The sequence below is a fragment of the Conger conger genome, chromosome 12 (assembly GCF_963514075.1).
Source record: "Conger conger chromosome 12, fConCon1.1, whole genome shotgun sequence".
Taxonomy (NCBI): Eukaryota; Metazoa; Chordata; class Actinopteri; order Anguilliformes; family Congridae; genus Conger; species Conger conger.
The window spans coordinates 11,858,783-11,881,114 of record NC_083771.1 but is presented as its reverse complement, the minus strand read 5'-3'; the positions used below and the strand labels follow the sequence as shown (position 1 = coordinate 11,881,114).

The 22,332-nt window shown below is 43.3% G+C and overlaps 2 protein-coding genes across 3 annotated transcripts in view; one reads left to right on the top strand and one right to left on the bottom strand.

Annotated features, from left to right (window-relative positions):
- Positions 1 to 14,648: 14,648 nt before the first annotated feature.
- wbp1 (WW domain binding protein 1) lies at positions 14,649 to 19,634 on the bottom strand. 2 transcript variants are annotated; one of them, XM_061263544.1, is made up of 4 exons: positions 19,383 to 19,634; positions 17,491 to 17,593; positions 15,605 to 15,772; positions 14,649 to 15,208 (listed from the first exon to the last, which is right to left on the bottom strand). In XM_061263544.1, the coding sequence occupies exons 1-4, from the start codon at positions 19,446 to 19,448 to the stop codon at positions 14,679 to 14,681; spliced, it is 867 nt and encodes a 288-aa protein (XP_061119528.1). In that variant the 5' UTR covers positions 19,449 to 19,634; the 3' UTR covers positions 14,649 to 14,678. The 2 variants fall into 2 exon arrangements, with proteins under 2 accessions (XP_061119528.1, XP_061119530.1); XM_061263546.1 differs by lacking the exon at positions 19,383 to 19,634 and adding an exon at positions 17,815 to 19,351.
- A 640-nt stretch (positions 19,635 to 20,274) lies between these two features.
- LOC133142370 (ADP-ribosylation factor-like protein 3) overlaps positions 20,275 to 22,332 on the top strand; it is a 9,819-nt gene continuing 7,761 nt past the window's right edge. The window contains exon 1 of the mRNA XM_061263547.1: positions 20,275 to 20,538. Coding sequence (XP_061119531.1) covers positions 20,536 to 20,538 — 3 coding nt within the window. The 5' untranslated portion in view covers positions 20,275 to 20,535. The remainder of the gene's footprint in view (positions 20,539 to 22,332) is intronic.

The following is a 22,332-nucleotide window of genomic DNA, read 5'->3' as shown; positions in this document are numbered from 1 at the left end:
TTTTTTTTTTTTCAAACGCATTCTAACATACTGAATGTACGTAGTCTGTAAACATTGACCTGGTGGGGTCGCATGGTGCTGGCAAAGTGTAGATATGTCTGTATCGCTGACCTGTTTTTGGACTAACGTCTGGTTACAATCAAATCTCCGCTCCCTATGCTCATAGCAAACTTATGAACCCAGTTTACACAGAATTCTGATTTTGAAAAATGAAAAATAGCTGCTAGTTGTCAAATGTATAGAGACACATAGGAATAAGCCAGACAGGAGTAAGATGGAATGGTGGCCCCCTTAGAATACAGTGTAGATCACAGGTCTCAGGGCCACAGTGTCCGCTGGTTTCCGGGATGTTCTCGGCACCAGTGGTTCATTTCAGTCATTGATTGGGCGGCCTGTAGCGTAGTGGTTAAGTTAAATGACTGGGACACGCAAGGTCGGTGGTTCTAATCCTGGTGTAGCCACAATAAGATCCGCACAGCCGTTGGGCCCTTGAGCATGGCCCTTAACCCTGCATTGCTCCAGGGGAGGATTGTCTCCTGCTTAGTCTAATCAACTGTACGTCGCTCTGGATAAGAGCGTCTGCCAAATGCCAATAATGTAATGTAATGATTGGCTAAAGAATCCACACGCCTTGTTCTCAAGGTCTTAATTGGCAGCCGATTGAAAGGAAACCACAAAAACCTGCAAACGCTGTGGTCCCTTAATTCAGTTTAGATCACAAAGTTATGAATACACTATAAATTATTAATAATATGCAACTAGTAATTGTTATGATTAATAATTAGAAATCATCAGGTGATATTAATCCCTGTTCTTGGTGGGCTGCAGGGTGTGCTGGTTTTTGTTTTCACCTCAAAGTCAGTAACCATTTCAAAACCAAGAAACTAGGTGAGGCGAGTTAACTGTGTAACAGACCACTTTAATTGATCATTGCTGAGTAACAACAAAAACCAGCAGACCCTGTGGCTCTCCAGGACCAGGCATGAAGACCACTGCTCTATGGAATTGTGAAGACTGGCCTGGCTTTTTTACAAAACGCTGGAACAAAACAGGGAAGGAAGTTTTTGATGTGTTATCATGAATTATGACAGTGTAAGTATCTGCGGTTGTTTTCTGGCCAAGAAGTCTGGATGGTTGACTCATCCCGTTGCGTGCATGTTCATGCCTTTGGGTTTTAGCGTGCGAAATGTCTTTTTATACTGCAGTCTGCCTGTTCGTGGTCAGCCATGAGCTCACTTCTACATGACACATCTTTTCCTCACCTGTCCAGTTACTGCCTCAGCTGTGACCTCAGTAATCTAACTATGTATTTATTCATATATATATATTTATATTTTTATTTATTTATGTATTTATTCATTCAATGGGGGGAGTTTCAAAAGAGAAAACAGTACCTAAACATCATAAAGACTGTTACCCTGGGAGTAAGGTGTTGTTCCCCTCTGCTGCGGGTCATGACTAACCCTAAATCCTGGACCATGTTTGTTGGGTTGCATTCGACCAGGAATGTAACTCCATACAACCTTTGTGGTTATTGTAGCGATGTTCCGGTTTTAGTTGACACTTACTAGTCCTCCTTAGAGTTTGGTAGAGATTAGCATGTGTCATTTTGTTTCATCGGTGCACTGCTTGTGAATGTAGCCAAATGAAGACACAATATAAAATGGCTGGTAACTATGCCTGGAAATATTTTCTGTATGGTTGCAATTTAAATTACTGTAACATGCTTTCTTTTTATTTTTTTGTATACATTTTTATTGTTACTGTTATTGATTTAACTGTTGTGTAAGGCCATTTTAATGCTTTAACAAGGGGTTGAATGCCAGTGAGTTGAGTGGTTATTGTAAGAAATTATAATTAATTTAAGTTGATATATACCTGTAAATATCTGAATAAGGTGGACGTTCAGATGACTCTTCAAAGCAACTGTACTTGCTCTGTGCAATGTTGACACTAACATTTCCAAAACCACAGTGTGAGAAAAATTAGATAAATGAGATAATTAAAACTGAAGCAGCGCCATCTACCCAGACTGGCTCATGAAGACAATTATTTTATCTACTAAAACAAGCTTGTCCCAAAAAAGGCAATACTTTAATTGTAGGATTTTATGATATTTGAAAAAAAAAGAAAAAAACAAAGAAATGAGCCTCTCAGGTTCAGACCTACTGAGCATCACAATGCCTCACTTTCTGCCATGTTAGTTTATGGATCACGTCGCTCTCAAAGCGAAAACTGCGTACTCACCATCGCTGCCATTCAAGGTTCGAAGCAGCCTGCTAAACCAGGGCTTTGTTTCTCATCACCCGGTTCCTTCTTCATTTCAGAACATCTATCATTGACTCCATTCAGAGGCCTTCAAAACCCGGCCCGTGCGAACATCTATCCCTGGGAGATTAAAACCGCTTTGTGCACTGTTGATTGCGCCAAGCAGATTTACTGAGAGGGAGGCCGAGCCCATGACTGACAGTAAAGCAGCTTGTAATCGGTCAGAGGTTCCCAAACTGTGGGTCAGGAACCCAATTTGGGTCGCCCGATTTCAGGATGGCGTCGCCTGCAAATCTTTAAAAAGATAAAATGTAATTTCTGTCTCTTTAAAAATGCAAATGTAGGCCACTAACATTACAACAACCCAACTATAATAAAGCAATGATGAAGGAGAGGTTGTGGTATATTTCCAATGTATTCATACCTAAAGGGTGTTGTTAGGCACAAGATGTGTGTTGGGATTGTGTACGTTTGTGAACATTCATTTGGGGTCACATCTGGTATAATGTTTTGGAACCCCTGTAATAAGCTGTCCTCGTTCCTGGACAGAATAGTGGTCCTGCAGGTTTTAGGACAGTTGTGAATCCACTGTAAGCACACGGTCACTTTAGTGGACACTTGAACATTATAGCTATGGTGAGTTCTTCTACTAAAACAAGTGCTGGTTTTCAGTATCAAGCTGAAATGCCTGGGATAGGACTATGATAGGGCTCAGTGCCCTAGTGTGGTCGATACCAGCCATGTTGGTTGTGCAGAATAAAGAAGGCATGCAAGTTCTGGACATTACATTACATTACATTAATGGCATTTGGCAGGCACTCTTATCCAGAGTGACGTACAGTTGATTAGACTAAGCAGGAGACAATCAGGGTTAAGGGCCTTGCTTAAGGGCTACACCGGGGATTGAACCACCGACCTTGCGGGTCCCAGTCATGTAACTTAACAACTACTCTACAGGCTGCCCCTGGACAATGGCCATCTAGCTGGGTTTTTTTTCCTGCTTACTCAGAGTTGCTGGAATCCATGGAGACGGTCACTATGTAGGTCAGGTCAGAGGTGTGATAACAATCTTCCCTGAGCATAGATTCCCACACATAGTTTGACCCAGATCAAGGCAATCACAGGGAATAATCTACTGTCTGCACACAATGTTAAGGGGAGGCAACATAAGATTACAACGCACTGAAAACCAACATTATTAGCAGTACCATCGTTTATGGGGAAAACCATTTTTGCATGTCACGCTTCTATGAATATATTGCAAATATTGACAAAATGACTACGTACAGAAAGTTTGTGCATTACTATGTAAACTTTGTGTAGGGATTCGTGATTGCAGCCATTTCATCCCCTTTTAATGTACATCAGTGGTCACTTTCTCATTAAAGTTGCATGATGGTGAAGTGCCTACTTTCATGAAAATGTTCTTCCCATTAATAATTCACGATGCACACATGGGATCACCTGCATTGCATTGTTTACCCTACCCAGGACCTGAGGGTACACAATGTAGCTTAATCTATAACATAGAGGCCTGCAACTCAGGTGATTCACTCAGAGCCAAAAACAAGGCAAAGCTCCCACATTTTTGTTTTTTGAGGGCTGGATTTTAAACAGGATTTTTGTGGCACGGATGTGGTTAAACCACCGATGAGCCCATATCTTGGAGTATTCAGCCAATCAGGGACTCATATTCAGTGTCCACAAACATAAGCCCTCCCACCATCAACAGACACAGGAGAAACCGGCCAATGGAAAAAAGGATGGCTTCACACTCAAAGAAGATGTGTTAATATCCGATGCACTTCAAGCATTACGAATTTTGTTAGTTTCAACACATTTTGTGTCAAAAGTTCATACTTCTTTATAACAATGTATGTTAACAAAGATGGTGTTGAATCGAACACAAAATAAGTGAACGAGGAGGTGGACATGGAGGTGTGCTAAAACAATTGTGTTGTTTTTAACACATCGGTTTTGAGTGTTGGGTTTCTCTCCTATCAGGCAACTCTGCTGTGCCAGACTGGCAGCAGCTTCAGAATGAGGCCATTTCCTTTACCACACATTGGCCCAATCTAAAGGCAATCAAAAGCCTAGAGTCAAGACTCGATACTGAAAGCTTCTTCTTTATACACACGTGGACAAAATTGTTGGTACCCCTCTGTTAATGAAAGAAAAACCCACAATGGTCTCTGAAATAACTTGAAACTGACAAGAGTAATAATAAATAAAAATGTACTGCTACTGACAGTGTTCTTTTCTTGGTATGCTTCATTTTTGCGTCTGTGAACATAGAGTTGATGTGCCTTGCCGAAAAGCTCCAGTTTTGTCCAAAGGACATTCTCCCAGAAGCTTTGTGGCTTGTCAATATGCATTTTGGCAAATTCCAGTCTTGCTTTTTTATGATTTGCTTTCAACAGTGGTGTCCTCCTTGGTCGTCTCCCATGAAGTCCACTTTGGCTCAAACAACGACGGATGGTGCGATCTGACACTGATGTACCTTGACCTTGGAGTTCACCTTTAATTTCTTTAGAGGTTGTTCTGGGCTCTTTGGTTACCATTCATATTATCCGTCTCTTCAATTTGCCATCAATTTTCCTCTTGCGGCCACGTCCAGGGAGGTTGGCTACAGTCCCGTGGACCTTAAACTTCTGAATAATATGTGCAGTATGTGTAGTCACAGGAACATCAAGCTGCTTGGAGATGGTCTTATAGCCTTTACCATATAACATGCTTGTCTATAATTTTCTTTCTAATCTCCTCAGACAACTCTCTCCTTCGCTTTCTGTGGTCCATGTTCAGTATGGTACACACCATGTCACCAAACAGCACAGTGACTACTTGTCACCCTTTAAATAGGCAGACTGACTGATTACAAGTTTGAAGACACCTGTGATGATTAGAGGACACACCTATGTCCCTATGGTCAAATTATTTTCAATCTTTTCTAGGGGTACCATCATTTTTGTCCAGGCCTGTTTCATTCGTTTTTTGTTTTTTTTAATGATTCTGTTGAACCACAATTCAAAAGCAATGTCTGACTTTCATTGGTTAATTTTCAGTAAATTTTTATTTATTATTACTTTTGTCAGTTTCAAGTTATTTCAGTGACCATTGTGGGTTTTTCTTTCATTAACAGAGGGGTACCAACAATTTTGTCCACGTGTGTATTGTCGAGGACCCGGCCCTAGGCCCTCCTGATGAGAGATTGACGGGGGATGGGTTAGAAAGGAATGCATTGTTAACCCCTCGCACACGCCATCGAGGTGGTAGTAAGAACGCCCGTAAGAAGAAAAATATGTGGTTCAGAGAATGAGCAGCCATACTTGTCAGTAGAGGAGTCTGAAGTCGGGGGACTTAGATTTAGGGTTTTAAGGAGCAAGGTTAAAGTTCTGACTGAGAATACCCCAACCCTACAGGGGAGGGGCACAATGCCTGGCTAAAGAAAAACAAAAGTAAGGAAAACGGAAGGGATGTCAATACCGAAAGAAAATTAATGATTAATGGCGGATGATTTACACTCAGCTATTAGCTGGATGACCTTTGTAGATCCCTTAAGGCGCCATAAAAAGGGGCACCTGAAGAGGGTGTTGAGATGGTGGCAGGCTTTAACGTCTGGCTTGCATGAGATCAAAGTTTGGAGGAAGTCAAGGAGAGATTATGAAACTGACACAGACACCAGTGATGAATAGGTTCATTAAAAACAACATAAGGGCTAGTGTTTTTCCACTCATATATTAAGATGGTGGAAATTCCCAAACCAGAGGGGCCCATGAAATAAAATATTGGGGACAGTTCTTTTGAGGTATGAGAAAATGACAATTGGAAAAACAGAAATAATTAATATGGTCATTAAAAAACAGGTTATATAAGAGATAAATGTCTTCCCGCTTGACATAATGGGGGCATTTCTTATCAAAAAAGGTACACTTTTGTATGCAGAAAAGATATATAAGGAATAAGCTTTTAGACCTTAGAGCAGGATCTTAGAATTTTGCTTCAGAAGATATCTACGAGCTGTTGAAGAGAGAGCAACACAAGACAGCTGTATTCAAGCTGGAGTGGCGCGCTCCCTCTGCGCGCCACTCCAGGATATGGATATGGAGAGAGGAGTGACGTATGCGGTGCGGACTCATCTGAAGAAAGAGCCATGCAGAACAACTATAACCAAGCTGGAGTGGTAATTATAATCTATATTACTTGTAGAAGTAGGAAAAGTAACATATTATAAGTTTACTTTTATATATCTTTTATTTCTCATTAGGGTACTATATGAAGTAGAAAAATGTAGAGAAGTTATCATATTTAGATAAATATAATATTCTAGGAATAGTTTCTTTTTAAACGTCAAGAAGGGGGAGCTATAGGATAAGGCTAAGGCCAAAGAGGATGGATATAGGAAGGGTGTACCTTGATTTTTAAACATCGTGGTGGAAAGGTAATTTAGAAAGAGCTAAGAGGGGTATATGTAACTTGCATGTGATTAGCAAACTGCAAAAGATGATATGTACACTGTAATCTGTATAACTCTATTCTTTTGATTGATTATAATAAAGTATATCTTACTATAATCATATGTGATAAAGAGTCTTTAGAGGAATACATTGAATACAGGACATCAATTACCAGATTTGCATCACACCCTTCACTTCGAGACTGGGCTGGAAGTTCAGTAGAACTTACCAGGGCTCCAGGACGTTCGGAGTACTTGAGTTCGTCCCCGAGACACCTCATTGTGAGGTACTGCTCGTGGAAACGTGAGGTCAGAGCTCGGCAAGGGGTCCGTGGCTCACGACAGTATATACATATATATATATACACATATATACATACATATACATACAATATATACATATACATACAGTATATACATATACAGATATATACATATATATATATATATATATATATACACACACACATATAAACATATATACATATGTGTATATATACAGTCAGGTCCATAAATATTGGGACATTGACAATTCTCTTTTTGGCTCTATACACCACCACAATGGATTTGAAATGAAACGAACAAGATATGCTTTAACTGCAGACTTTCAGCTTTAATTTGAGGGTATTTACATCCAAATCAGGTGAACGGTGTAGGAATTACAAGTTTGTATATGTGCCTGCCACTTTTTAAGGGACCACAAGTAATGGGACAAACTAACAATCATAAATCAAACTTTCACTTTTTAATACTTGGTTGCAAATCCTTTGCAGTCAATTACAGCCTGAAGTCTGGAACGCATAGACATCACCAGACGCTGGGTTTCATCCCTGGTGATGCTCTGCCAGGCCTCTACTGCAATTGTCTTCAGTTCCTGCTTGTTCTTGGGGCATTTTCCCTTCGGTTTCGTCTTCAGCATGTGAAATGCATGTTCAATCGGATTCAGGTCAGGTGATTGACTTGGCCATTGCATAACATTCCACTTCTTTGCCTTAAAAAACGTTTTCGTTGCTTTCGCAGTATGCTTCGGGTCATTGTCCATCTGCACTGTGAAGTGCCGTCCAATGAGTTCTGAAGCATTTGGCTGAATATGAGCAGATAATATTGCCCAAAACACTTCAGAATTCATCCTGCTGCTTTTGTCAGTAGTCACATCATCAATAAATACAAGGGAACCAGTTCCATTGGCAGCCATACATGCCCACACCATGACACTACCACCACCATGCTTCACTGATGAGGTGGTATGTTTTAGATCATGAGCAGTTCCTTTCCTTCTCCATAATCTTCTCTTCCCATCATTCTGGTACAAGTTGAACTTTTGTCTCATCTGTCCATAGGATGATCCAGAACTGTAATGGCTTTTTTAGATGTTGTTTGGCAAACTCTAATCTGGTCTTCCTGTTTTTGAGGCTCACCAATGGTTACATCTTGTGGTGAACCCTCTGTATTCACTCTGGTGAAGTCTTCTCTTGATTGTTGACTTTGACACACATATACCTACCTCCTGGAGAGTGTTCTTGATCTGGCCAACTGTTGTGAAGGGGTTTTTCTTCACCAGGGAAAGAATTCTTCTGTAATCCACCACTGTGGTCTTCCGGGTCTTTTGGTGTTGCTGAGCTCAGCGTTCTTTCTTTTTAAGAATGTTCCAAACAGTTGACTTGGCCACACCTAATGTTTTTGCTATCTCTCTGATGGGTTTGTTTTTTGTTTTGTTTTATTTTTCAGCCTAATGATGGCTTGCTTCACTGATAGTGACAGCTCTTTGGATCTTATATTGAGAGTTGACAGCAACAGATTCCAAATGCAAATAGCACACTTGAAATGAACTCTAGACCATTTATCTGCTCCTTGTAAATGAGATAATGGAATAACACAAACCTGGCCATGGAACAGCTGAGCAGCCAATTGTCCCATTATTTTGGTCCCTTAAAAAGTGGGAGGCACATATAGAAACTGTTGTAATTCCTACACCGTTCACCTGATTTGGATGTATGTAATACCCTCAAATTAAAGCTGAAAGTCTGCAGTTAAAGCATATCTTGTTCGTTTCATTTCAAATCCATTGTGGTAGTGTATAGAGCCAAAAAGAGAATTGTGTCGATGTCCCAATATCTATGGACCTGACTGTATATACCTGCATAAAAGCAGCAGTTGAAAACACCTAACCAAAAAGAGCAGAGAAGCCAACTGTCCAATTACTTTTGGTTCCAAAAAATGGAGGGACTTTGTATAAAAATGGATGATACAATTCCTACATGGATCGCCAAATCAGGATGTGAATTAAAGGTGGCAGTCTACACTTTAACCAGTCATTGTTTCATTTCATATCCAATGTGCTGGAGTACAGAGCCAGAAAAATAGAAATTGGATATTAATTATAATTGTACCACTGTCCAAATACTTAAGACTGCACTGTATGTAAGGTGGAGATCTCAGATGCAGAATAAGGGAACCACCGTGTCTGGGATGTGAGTTTGGTGACAATTTAAGTTGGCAGTACTGCGTACAGATTTGTGATCAAACTGAAACAAAGAGGAAAGTCCCTTTTTAAAAAATGTTGTGGTGATGCACATGCTAAAAATACAGTCCCCTCTTTCAGCTTTTATTTCCTGGTATGCACCTAGGTGTGTTAAACTACTCAGAAAATAGCACCTTTGGTATCAGGCCACCCAATTTTTAGATGCCCTGAAGAGATTGTTTGTGATGACACAGGCTGATGTTTTGGGGGTTTTCTTCACAGCGCTCACAATGTTTGTCATCAACTGCTGCTGTTGTTTCCCTTGGTCGACCTGTTCGATGTCTCAGTATGCCAGCAGTTTCTTTCTTTTTCTGGACATCCAAAGTTGTTGTACAAGCAATCTCCAATTCTTGTGCAATTGATTTGCCCTCTTTTCTAAACTTGGCTTGCTTTTCTTCCAAAGACCACTCTCATGTTGGTTTATATTTTCTAACACAAATGCAGTCTTCACAGGCAAAACCCAAGGCTAAAAAAAGAGTAGACATTCAGAACTATGAATTGTTTAACCAATCAATCGAACAGGACACATCTGGGCAACAAGAAACACCTTTCAGTCATGTCCCAATACTTTTCCTCACCTAATAATTGGGTGGTCTGATACAAAAGGCAATATGTTTTAAGTAGTTTAACAAAATCTAGATAAAAATAAGACAAAATAATGCAGACACTCGGATCTGTCTAGTGTACAGCAAAAACAAAGGAATTGACCTTGCTGTTCCAATACAGTCCATTCAAAAAGTAATATGCATGAACACATTTTCAGAAGTGTAGCTTCGAACACGTGATTTCTCACCACTGACTTTCGTATTCGGGGAAGCAACCATGAGTGACGTTATCAGACTGAACTTTGTTGACTTCACAGGTCTCTCCGGTCCATTCATGTGTGTACTTTGCTATGGTCAGATAAAGAATAGAGATGTTTCATGTTCGTAAAAGTAAAATGATCCAAATATTACATTCATGACAATCTTGCGAGTCATTCTGCTGAACTCGGTTGAATTCCCTGAATGTCCGCAGTTTTATTTCTTTTTTTGTAACCTTAACACTATTTTAATTGAAATCACCTTTGATAATGCAATCTTTACAGTGATACAAGAAGAACACGTCTCATCACTGCCCTTTAAATGCTGTTGTGCCGACACCACCAGTTCAGCAGTACAGGAAGCCGATAACGGCAGCCTAGAACAGTGAAACCCATCTGTGCCTGCATGTGGTGCGCACGCACGCACACGCACGCACGCAAGCACGCACGTACACACACACACACGCACACACAATATGTATGCTTCAATCTGCACCAGAAAAAACTGCGCTCATTCCAATCACTTACTTTTCTCCTCTTTTGTCTTTTTCTTGCTCCTGACCTGGAAATCGATTGAGGTCCGCCATCTTTAAGGAGGTTCCAACCCATTAAATGTTCCTTCTAAAAGCTAGAAGTAGAAGTTAAGAACTAACTCCAGAACTTACTTTCCTGTGAGGAAACACAGGTGCATCCTTTGAGAAATATTTTTTCCTATCATGCGACATAAATTATTGCCCTATGGATCCACCTCTCCACGTCTGCAACTGACGTGGCTTCAAACTGACATTTGAAGGAGCAAGGGCATACCTCCATTTGGCAAATTCAGGTTCTCGACATCCCCGTTTTTACTTATTTTTCTTTCATCTTTTCCTATTCTCTCCAGATGGGTGGAGCGCAGGGTAAGAAAAGGAGACAAGGAAAAAAAAGTAAAGTTATTGGAATGAGACCTGGGTAATATCACATGGTAGACTCCACTGACTATAAAATGGTAAATGGTTGGCATTTATATAGCGCCTTTATCCAAAGCGCTGTACAATTGATACTTCTCATTCACACACCAATGGCAATTGGCTGCCAAGCAAGGCACCAACCAGCTCGTCACAAGCATTTAGGGGTTAGGTGTCTTGCTCAGGGACACTTCAACACTTCGGGAATTGAACTGGCAACCCTCCAACAGCCAGACGATTGCTCTTACCGCCTGAGCCAATGTATATACTCCTATAAGCAAATGCAACTGCATTTTAACCCTGGGAAAACACCCAAGGGGTCTGAGGCATTTTTTAAGGTTTGATCACTTTTAACAAATTAATGTGATCAAACAGATCGACTGACAACTGAAACTGTGAGCCACTGTCTTAGCAGAAAAAACATCTCTGAATAATGACTGCATCTCAACTTTGTGAGAATAAAGAAATCCAAAGAAAGAAAGCACAAATACTGATGTGTTTTTGCCTGTGTTTAATAGCCCTTATTCTGCAAGGTAAACAAGTTAAGGCCAGAGATATTTTATAAGTGAAATCTGGGCAGATCGGTACAGGAGACATAGGGGGGGGGGGGGGGGGGGGATATTGTTTTGGGGATCAAGTAGAAACACAGGTGAAAAACCCTGTCTTCAAAGTATCCAAATGCAAACATTTCCATTACAAAACACGCCTTCGTCGCTTCACATTGCATAACAAACATGCACTTGAGTATCTTTGTTTGTCGCCTAAAGAAATGTTTTCTTGAACCATAACATACAAGTAACAGTATATTCCAAACACCCTACTTACATCACAAAAAACCAGATTAAGTATTGTTCTCCAAGTAACCCCCCCCCACCCCCCCTCCCTCCCCTGTTTCAGGATCATAATGTATCACCATCGCTTTCAAGCATTAAATAAAACCTGATCAGTCTTGAATTGTTAAATAAGAACAAAATGAGGGAAACTGCTTAGCACATGTCATAAGGAAAACAGGAAGAGCACAGGTTTAAGTGTTCAAGGGCTTTTATGTTAGCTTAACTGAAAAAGCACTGGTCACCTTGTCAATATAGACCATAAAAATAAAACAAAATAAAATAAAACAAAAAATAAGAAAACGCAAAATTCTGCGAGTCAAATTTCACTCCACCATTTAAAGCAGCTTTAGCAGTGAACTCAGTTACAATGGAAGAGTGACCAGCCCTACATACACACAACGTACGTGTACTCTCTACACACACGGATACACGTCAGAGCGTCGGCACCAAAAAGAACCGTTCTGTTCATCAGAGGACAGTAAACATCGACAAACAGGCGAGAGCCTGGCAGCTCTCCACACACGCACACACGCGCACACACACACCTCTCAGCTGTTACAAGCGTCTCTTTGGAGCTGCCGCAGTTCTCACACTGTCTGCACGTGTGCCACTTTACCCGAGATAGCCGGCAGCAATTCCTTAGCAACAAACACAGGCGGCGTACGTTTGCACATATTTGCACAAAAATTCCATGCTTGTGGGCTGCCATGACGATGCAGCCGTGTTCTCCAAAGCATGTCCTCCAAAGCTAACCCACCAAAACACCGGCATCGGCCAAAGAAAGATGGCATCTGCGTGATTGTGTGACCCTATATCTGCCATTTTTTTTTTACCTACAATGCAATAAAAAAAAGGTTGAGCACCTTGTTTTGTATGGGTCATGCCTGTGCCATTTCTTAAACGCCCACATCACCATCCTTTTGATTGTAGTCAAAAAAAGTAATAAAAACACAAAGAAGCAAAATGTACGGACCTACACTAGAGCCTTGGTGAACTCCAACTAGTGCATAAAGGACCAGATAAGTGGAAACAATGCTGTATCTCTGTTTGGGTCACAATGGTAGTGGTCAGTGTGGATGTGGCCGGACCCAATCAGACTTCCCACAGGGCAGAACCGACTGCACCCCTCTCTCGCCCGTAAGTATGACAGACAGGACAGGCCGGACAGGCTGGACAGGCATATGCACCTCATTTCTGAACTGAAATGTGCAGCCCAAATGGCAACAACGAGGCTGGGGAGGACCTCGCACACAGGTAACGGGCGTTACAAATGCAGTCCTAAAAAGGACAGGACATGGCCAGCACCCATAGGGAGGCCAGCTACACCGTCACATGCTAGTAACAACCAACTGCTGCGAACAAATCAAATTTAAAATGAAAGTCTTCGGCACAGCTAAACGCCTGATCACAGATTCTGCCCAAGCCATCCTCCTCCTGCAGTTTGTGAAACTTTGCTCTCCCAAAACAAGTGGGGGTTACTCTGTCACAAGCAGGCCAAGCACACACACACACACACACACACAAGCACACGCGCGCACACGCACAGGCAGAGGCACGATGAACTAACACCCAGAATTAAAAATAAAGATGGAAGAGCCTTCGACAAAACTGCCCCAAAGTCCTCAGCCAGAGGGACGCCGGGGAAGGCAGAGAGGGGGGGGGGGGGGGGAAGAAAGAAGCAACTTATACGTTAGCTATGTTGGCATCAATCAAGCGCAAGTTTCAAAGGAAAAAATTAAAATACCAAAAAAGATAGCAAAGGTAATTATTACGTTTATAATCCACAACAGACCTAGCATCCTCTAAACTTACCCCAGGACATACCAACCCCATTACTGTAAATGGCTCCCCAGAGACTCTCACACTCTGCTACCAATGCTACCGCTATAGTGCTCTTAACTGCTGCTAATTACCACCCCTGTTTTCACCCCAAGCTAACTCTGTGTTGGGGAGCGCCAAGCGTCTGCAGCCAGCAGGGGGCGGCGAAAGCAGCCGCAGCCCTGGGAAGGGTGGGGAGGGAGGCGGGATAGATTAAACACGAAATATTCTTCACTTCCTCTCAGTTCCCACCCATTGCGAGGTGAGAGAAACGTCAGCTGATAGCAGACACGGCAAAGAACGAGAACAGAGACTGTTCTTGGGTCTCACGCTAACCCCCCCCCACCCCCCGCTCGCGCTAAAACAAACTCACACTAGTGAAGGAGGAAATAAAGTGCGGGGCAAATGAATAAAGCACTTTTTCCTTCTTTCCTTTTCTTTTTCTGGGAAAGCCACTCTCTCGCTTTTTCTGGCAGGAAGTGACACGATGACCGAAGGGTCTGCACCTATGAGGTATAGGGCGTGAGGAAGGGCGGGGCGTGGGCATGTCGGCATCCGCTTAGCATGCTAATATCGCATCACTCACCCCGTCCTGCCCTGCCCTGCCGCAATGATCAACCTCCCCTCCAGGCGACAGAACCTTCCTGCCTCCTACCCAGAATGCTCTACTGCCTCCTCTCATCCTTCTCCAGGGAAATGTCAAAACCACCCTGGAGAAGCGAGCACGTCGTTTTATTCAGAAATAAAATCTGCAATTTGTGTCATCAACATTATCACCATCACCACCGTCACCATCACCATCACCATCACCACGGCTAGCAGAAGCTCCCTGTTGAATAGATCTCCTAAATAAACCACCTAGTTTTGCGTTCCTCGTGCAGTTGCATCTTGGCGAGTCGCAGGCGGTGCCACAGTTTCCGGATAATGATGATGACAAAGGCGGTGGTAACCCCCACCCCACCCCACCCCACCTGACCCTCTGCACCCCTCCCACCCCTCCCCCGTTGCGAAGTCACGAGGGCGGTGGGCGGAGCCCTCACACCAGGCCGTCTCCGCTGCTGCTGGTGGTGGGGGGGGGCGGGTCCCGGCGCTGGGCGGGGCACTGCTTGTGCCTGTCAGGGGGGCGTTGGGAGCAGCACTCGCCCCGAGGTCCCTGGCACGGCCCGTCCTGCTCCTCCTCTTCCTCAGGGCCGGAGCCTTCGTCTGCGTCCAGCTGACACACGCACACCTCGATCCCTGAGTCTCCCGTCACGTGCCTCCGCCGCGTCAGCAGCTGCTGCTCCTCCTCCTCCTCCTCCTCCTCTTCCTCCTCCCCACCGCCGCCCGCTCCTCCCACCTCTCCTGGAGTCACCACGCCCTCCGCCGACCCCGGCGAATCGGCAGCTGGCTGGCCGCAGGGCATCGCCCTCACTGGGGGCTCCAGCACCACGGCGGCCTCCGATTGGCCAGCGGGCGGCGCGGCCGGGGGAACGGCGTCCGGAGGAAGCTCTGAATAAGGCGGGGGCGGAGTCGGGGGGTGGCCAACGACCTCTTCGTAGTCTGGGAGTTTGCAGTCCGTCCAAAACCCTAACAGCGGAGAGAATGGAGTTCAGCTGTACCGCCTGCAGAGTGGCTTCAGAATGTATTCAAGCCCCTTCACTTTTTGCACACTTCATTGTGTTGTTGATTGAATTCTAAATTGATAACATTTATGCCCATCAATCTACACTCAATAAACCACAATGACAAAATGGAAACATGTTTTTAGACACTTGTCACAGGTGTGACCCATTCAACTTCTAGACACATTCAGGATAATTAAAGCAAAGACAAGCAAAGAGACTCAAAACTTATGTAAATGAGATTTCAGTTTTTGATTTTGAATAAATTAGCAACAATTTCTAAAATCCTGTTTTCACTTTGTCATTATAGGTTACTGAGTGTAGATTGTTGGGAAGTTCTGGGGCGTAGAGGTTCACTCACTCAGGTTCAGGGGGGGTGGGGCTATGAAGGAGCTGGAGGCGCCCTGATAGGCCATCAGACTGATCTCACGCTGACGCTGCTCCTGCTGCAGACGCATCTTGACACGGCGATGGCGATATGCACAGCAGCAGCTGAGCATGATGATGAGGGTCCACACCAGCCAGAACCCTGCACAACACAACACAACACACCATCACACACACACACACACACACACACAAGCCAGAACCCTGCACAACAGCACACCGTCACACACACCAGCCAGAACCCTGCACAACACAACACACCGTCTCACACACACCAGCCAGAACCTTGCACAACACAACACAACACACCGTCACACACACACACACACACCAGCCAGAACCCTGCACAACACAAAACACCTTCTCACACACACACCAGCCAAAACCCAGCACAACACAACACACCGTCACACACACACCAGCCAGAACCCTGCACAACACAAAACACCGTCTCACACACACACACACACACACACACACACACACACACAACACACCGTCACACACACACCAGCCAGAACCCTGCACAACACAAAACACCGTCTCACACACACACACACACAACACACCGTCACACACACACACCAGCCAGAACCCTGCACAACACAACACACCGTCACACACACACACACACACACCAGCCAGAACCCTGCACAACACAAAACACCGTCTCACACACACACAACACACCGTCACACACACACACACACACACACACACAAGCCAGAACCCTGCACAACACAACACACCGTCACACACACACACACACCAGCCAGAACCCTGCACAACACAAAACACCGTCTCTCTCACACACACACACACACACACACACACACACACACACACACACACACACACAACACACCGTCACACACACACCAGCCAGAACCCTGCACTGCACAACACAACACAACACACCGTCACACACACACACACACACCAGCCAGAACCCTGCATAACACAAAACACCGTCTCACACACACACACACACACACACACACACACAACACACCGTCACACACACACACCAGCCAGAACCCTGCACTGCACAACACAACACACCGTCACACACACACACACACACACCAGCCAGAACCCTGCATAACACAACACGCTGTCACACACACACACACACACCAGCCAGAACCCTGCACAACACAAAACACCTTCTCTCACACACACACACACACCAGCCAAAACCCAGCACAACACAACACACCGTCACACACACACACACACACACACACACACACACACACCAGCCAGAACCCTGCATAACACAACACGCCGCCACACACACACACACACCAGCCAGAACCCTGCACAACACAAAACACCTTCTCTCTCTCTCTCACACACACACACACACACACACACACACACACACACACACACCAGCCAAAACCCAGCACAACACAACACACTGTCACACACACACACACACAAGCCACAACCCTGCACAACACAAAACACTCACACACACACCACACACACACACACCAGCCAGAACCCTACACAACACAACCCACACACACATACACACACACTGCATGCATACATGCACACATACACGCACACTGCATGCATATATGCACACATACACACACTGCATGCATATATGCACACATACACACACACTGCATGCATATATGCACACATACACACACACTGCATGCATATATGCACACATACACACACACAAACACAAAGCAAAGAGACCAACACATACACCCTCAAACCCTTTCTCGCTTTCACCCACAGGTACTTTCACAACGTGTGTGCAATGATGCAAACATGACTGTGTGTGAGAGAGTGTGAGAGAGAGGGGGGGGCAGATGAGGAGGAGGGGGGTGCACATACACCACAGCTCGTAGTAGTAGGTACAGCATTCGGTCTCTCCGCAGCAGTACCCCATTTCACATCGGTACTGTTCATTATTCACCCCAAAACAAAATTCCTTCCCCTGCAAAAACAGACAGACACAGCACAGTTTAGCGCTTAGGGAAACCGCAGCAGCCGCGGCCAAATGCCCTAACAACAGAGACACTTCAACATGGGAGGAGCCACTTCAGTTCAAAGCATTTCAACCTCCGCCCCCTCCCTCCCTCGGAGGAAAATCTTCTCTGGATTTTCCATTCTCTGTTAACCGTACCGTTTCCAGGCAGCATCGGGAACGAGACTCACTTTCTGTTAACCGTGCCGTTTCCAGGCAGCTTCGGTGAACGAGACTAGTCGCCGCGCTGACCTTGAAAACGAATCAGTCGATAAATGGATAAAGACGCTGGATGAACGCCCGCAATCGAGCCGTTTAGTATAAACAACTCGGGTGTAAGGTGACCGTCAAACTTCTCCAAAAGCTTCTCCAATAAATGTCCTTCTCATTTTCAGCAGCACTGGCGGTCAGTCAAGTTCACCATATGAGGAAGGAGGGCACAATGCTGAAAATAACACTGTGAAAAACTGAAAATATCGCTGGTGGACCTCTGCTAAAATCCCCACCGCACCGTCTTGGATCCCCCACCACAAGTTCTAGGACTGACAGCCCTAGCTGAGACCTGATGTATTCTAGAAACTTCATTAACTAGGCCACCTGATATAGGCCCGTTTTGTAAGTTACATCACATGTTTTCCATCAGTTCTACATTAAGGTCATGATTGCATGTGTGGACTTTTCCCTCTCACCATTAAAACATTTGTGACAAAAATGACTTAAAACCCTAATACATATATAAATTGACAACGAATAATATTGCATAATGTTGTTTTCCCGCGGCAGTACGATGTCTGTAGCTGCACTGGCTAGCTACAAGCGGAGAGTGATAAACATGAACATGGAAACATGACTTCAGATATCACCCACAGGGGTTACACGGGTGTGTGAGGAGCGGTTTTCCAGCCAACTGCAAAACCTGTTTTTTCGGCCTATCCCAAATTAAATCACGTCAAATCTCGAGACGTCATTAAAGTTTTAGCGACAACAAAAATAATACTACAAAAAACTAGGCTGACATTCAGGAAATGGGGCCATGATACGCGCACAATGTAGCATGTTATTAAAATATATCCTTTTTGTAAATGGATATCACATTATCAGCTCTCTATAGTATGGAAATAAACATGAACAGAGAAATAGACAAATGGGTAGAATTCAACACGCAACGTAGATAAAAACAAATATTCAATTTTAATTAATTGGCTAGCAGTCGACTTTTGCCATCAAACAAGGTGAATGATAGCGTTACACTCAGCTTCAAATAAACAACAGGTCTTGCTAAAACTACTGAAGCAAACTACGAAAACAAATTACGGTTTATTGTCAGTAATCTGTTCCTCCAAATATTTTATACACATCGCACTGAATCCAACAACAAAAAAGGTTGCTCAGTTAGCGTTAGAAAGCTGATTACCGACATTATGCCATTCCGTTAGGAAATATTAGCGCCTAGCTATTGTTAGCTAGAAAGTTATTTGTCCTGGCGACCCAGGAAGCGTCGATACGTAGCTGGAAGCAAGCTAAAATAAAAATAAAAACCTTTTCTTAATTCGTTTATTTTACAAAACATTTTAACATACACCACAAAAGAACATACGCATAAACGACCAATTAAATAACCGTGCGAGAAAATATCTGGCGTCACATGAAGTTGAGTGGGAGAAAGGAGCAAAACGCACAATAGAAGGCCTACTCCTCATCTCATCCACAGACTAAACTGAAACCCCCAGCCGGTCTCAGCGCCCCAGATACCACTTACCTGCACCACAAGGCATGTCCCTGCCCAGAGCAGACCTACAATGGGTCCCAGCGCTTTCTGTGGCATCTTTCTGGGTTATTGGCCGAAGACACAAAGGAGAACATATAGCTAGGAATCTAAATAAAAACGGAAAAGAAAACAACCTATTGTTTTTTTTTACTTGTTTAAGCCTGCTAGCTAACAGGACGGCTAGCTAAGCTAGCTTCATGTTTTTTGTTCCTTTCCGAAAACTCAACGCGCCCCGGTTGTTAGGGCACACAACCAATAGAGGGCGGTATAATGACACACAAACAGGTTAATATAGTTCATCCGCCCAGCTGACACATGTACATATCGGTCTATATGCTGCTTTAATATAGCCACAGAACACAATGACATGCTTTATATTAGTAATGACGTACCAAGATAATTATCCATGATGAAATGAAAGCAGGCCAAAGGCCGCAAAGTCTGAACCTCAATCCTTATGAAGACAGTATTCGCTCACTGGCTGAGCGGTCTTGAAACTTTTCAGAAACATATAGTTTTATTTTAATGAAACAGAATCCTATCTTCCTAATGTAGCGATGGAAAGGTCGTTTGTAACAATTTAATATAGTTAACATCGGGCCAGCAGACAAATACATATTTAGGTATCTACAGAATAAGTTAGTAAATAAATATTGTAACACGTCTTTATCTTATTACATACCAAGATAGCGAACAGGTCAATGGCAAACTCAAAAAAACCATCAATCATTATCCTTATGAACACAGTACTTGTTCAATGTCTTGAAACATCTCTAAATAAATATTTCTACGCTAATTAAAATGAAACGGTGTCATACCTTCTCAAAGTATGGAGAGGTGGCTGTCACCTTAGAGCGCATTGCAATAACGCACACGATCTGACATTTCTGTGAGACTGTGTAGGCCTGAAAGATGTGTACAGCGTTATTTTATAGTCGCGAAGATCTTTAGTTGTAATTTCATTTACTGTAGAGCTGCGACACTCCAGTAGCTCCCTAGTCGTGCTGATAGGGGCGCAACGAAAGGCAGCAGTGGAGTGTTTGCAGAGACGCCACCGCTCCCATAGTTACGGGGTTCTACCGCAGTTTCAGCGCAAGGTTCCCAGTCCCGTCTCTGGTCCAAATAGCGACCAGCGGAACGGATAATGGTGAGTTGCTATTTAACTAGACGATTTTGTCTTTTGCTATTCATAAATACATATAAACACTAGTCTGTTCAGTTCTTTACCGTTTGGGTAGGATGATGTTCGGCGCCCAGAAGGCAGTATTAATGCTAACGTTAGGGTCATTTGCAATGTAGTTTATAGCTTTTTACACTCTGAACTTCTTGCCTACTTTAAATTACTTTAAATTATGACGTTCATATACCTAACCAGTATTATTGTCAACAGCAAACTAACGTCCGTAATATAGCGCTACCAAGATCCAAAGATAATTACGGTTAGCAAGATAAGTTAGCAAGCTAAGAACCTCCAGATAACTAGCTAGTATTTAAAGCTATATACATTATCGGTATTATTTTGGTCTCAATGTCTCTCTGATGTTTTGTACAGGCGTGAAAATGTTACCATTCTCGAATCAGCTAGCAAGCTCTCTGTCTAGCTAAGTAATATTCATGAATGTTGGGATACTGGGTAGCTTTAGCTTGCAAGCTAACTGCCGGCAGATAGCTAATGTACATTTTCTCCTCTGTACCGGTTTTCCAATAAGTTTCCGCTCAAAACGATGGATGTAACCAGCTAGCACCCGTTTCTGCGCTTTTTCCTCTTCAACTACAAATCCTCTTCAATAATTTTGATTGACAAGCGGGGCAGTAAAATACTATTTTTCAACACACTTGTTGCTGTCCAACTTGTTTCAACGCGATAGACTGATGTACCTTCTTTACCTGTTTAGTAATTAAGATTTACAGACACAGAGTTCAATCAACATGAGGTTTCTATTTATTTATTGTAATTATTATTTACTCATTTACATTGTCCTATCAGAGTGAGATTTATGGTCTAATCAAGATTAAATTGTGCACGTAATAAAATGTGATGGGTGTTTGTTGAATTGCACCGAGTCAGGGGTATGATCGTTGTACGGTCCTGTGACAATGATGGTAATGAAGATAATGAAGATGTTTTAGTATTGCTTTTAGCATGGTGTATGAACACATTCATTCTCCTTGTGTATTCATTGACTAATCGTGTTTATGTGTGAAATTTCATTCAATGACAATTGCACCTGATATTGAGATTATTTCTGATCCATACATCCGTTTCCTGATTTTCTAATGACATTTTAAAATTCTATCTAAATACTAACTCTCACACCCCTGGTTGATGCGTTTTAAACACGGGATCAGGCTCTCTGCAAGGTATAGGTCATCAGGTATAGCCATAATATATGTTAGCTATAGACTATATTATATTTTGTTCTGTTTGTGGTCCATGGGAGATATTCTTGAAATTCTGTTCCTTAATGGCATTTATATGCATTATAGGCATTATTGATGTTTTGTACATGTGTACAGCACCCTCCATGTTGGCTCCACAACCTGTCCAGACAGGATTTAGCTGTCCAATCACAGGCCATATGTATATAGGACATGGCAAGAGGCTAAAAGCCAAAGGTGTAGGCCTATTCTTAGAGGTCTGACTGAGCCTCCTTGATTAATCTGCACCAATCCCAATCTCATGAAGGCTTCACATGATTGGTGGAGATTTGATTTGTGTGTATGACACAATGGACTCCTGTAGGCAGGCAGTTCTGAATCTTGTGAAATGTATACATAGTTAGGCTTGTGTGTTCATGTGAGTGAGTGAGTGAGTGCACACACACTTACACTGTCAGATACTCACACGTCACCCCCCTGCTTACTTCCCTCCACTGGCTGCCTGTCATGGCTCGCATCAAATTCAAAACATTGGTGCTAGCCTTCCAAGCAGTTAAAGGGT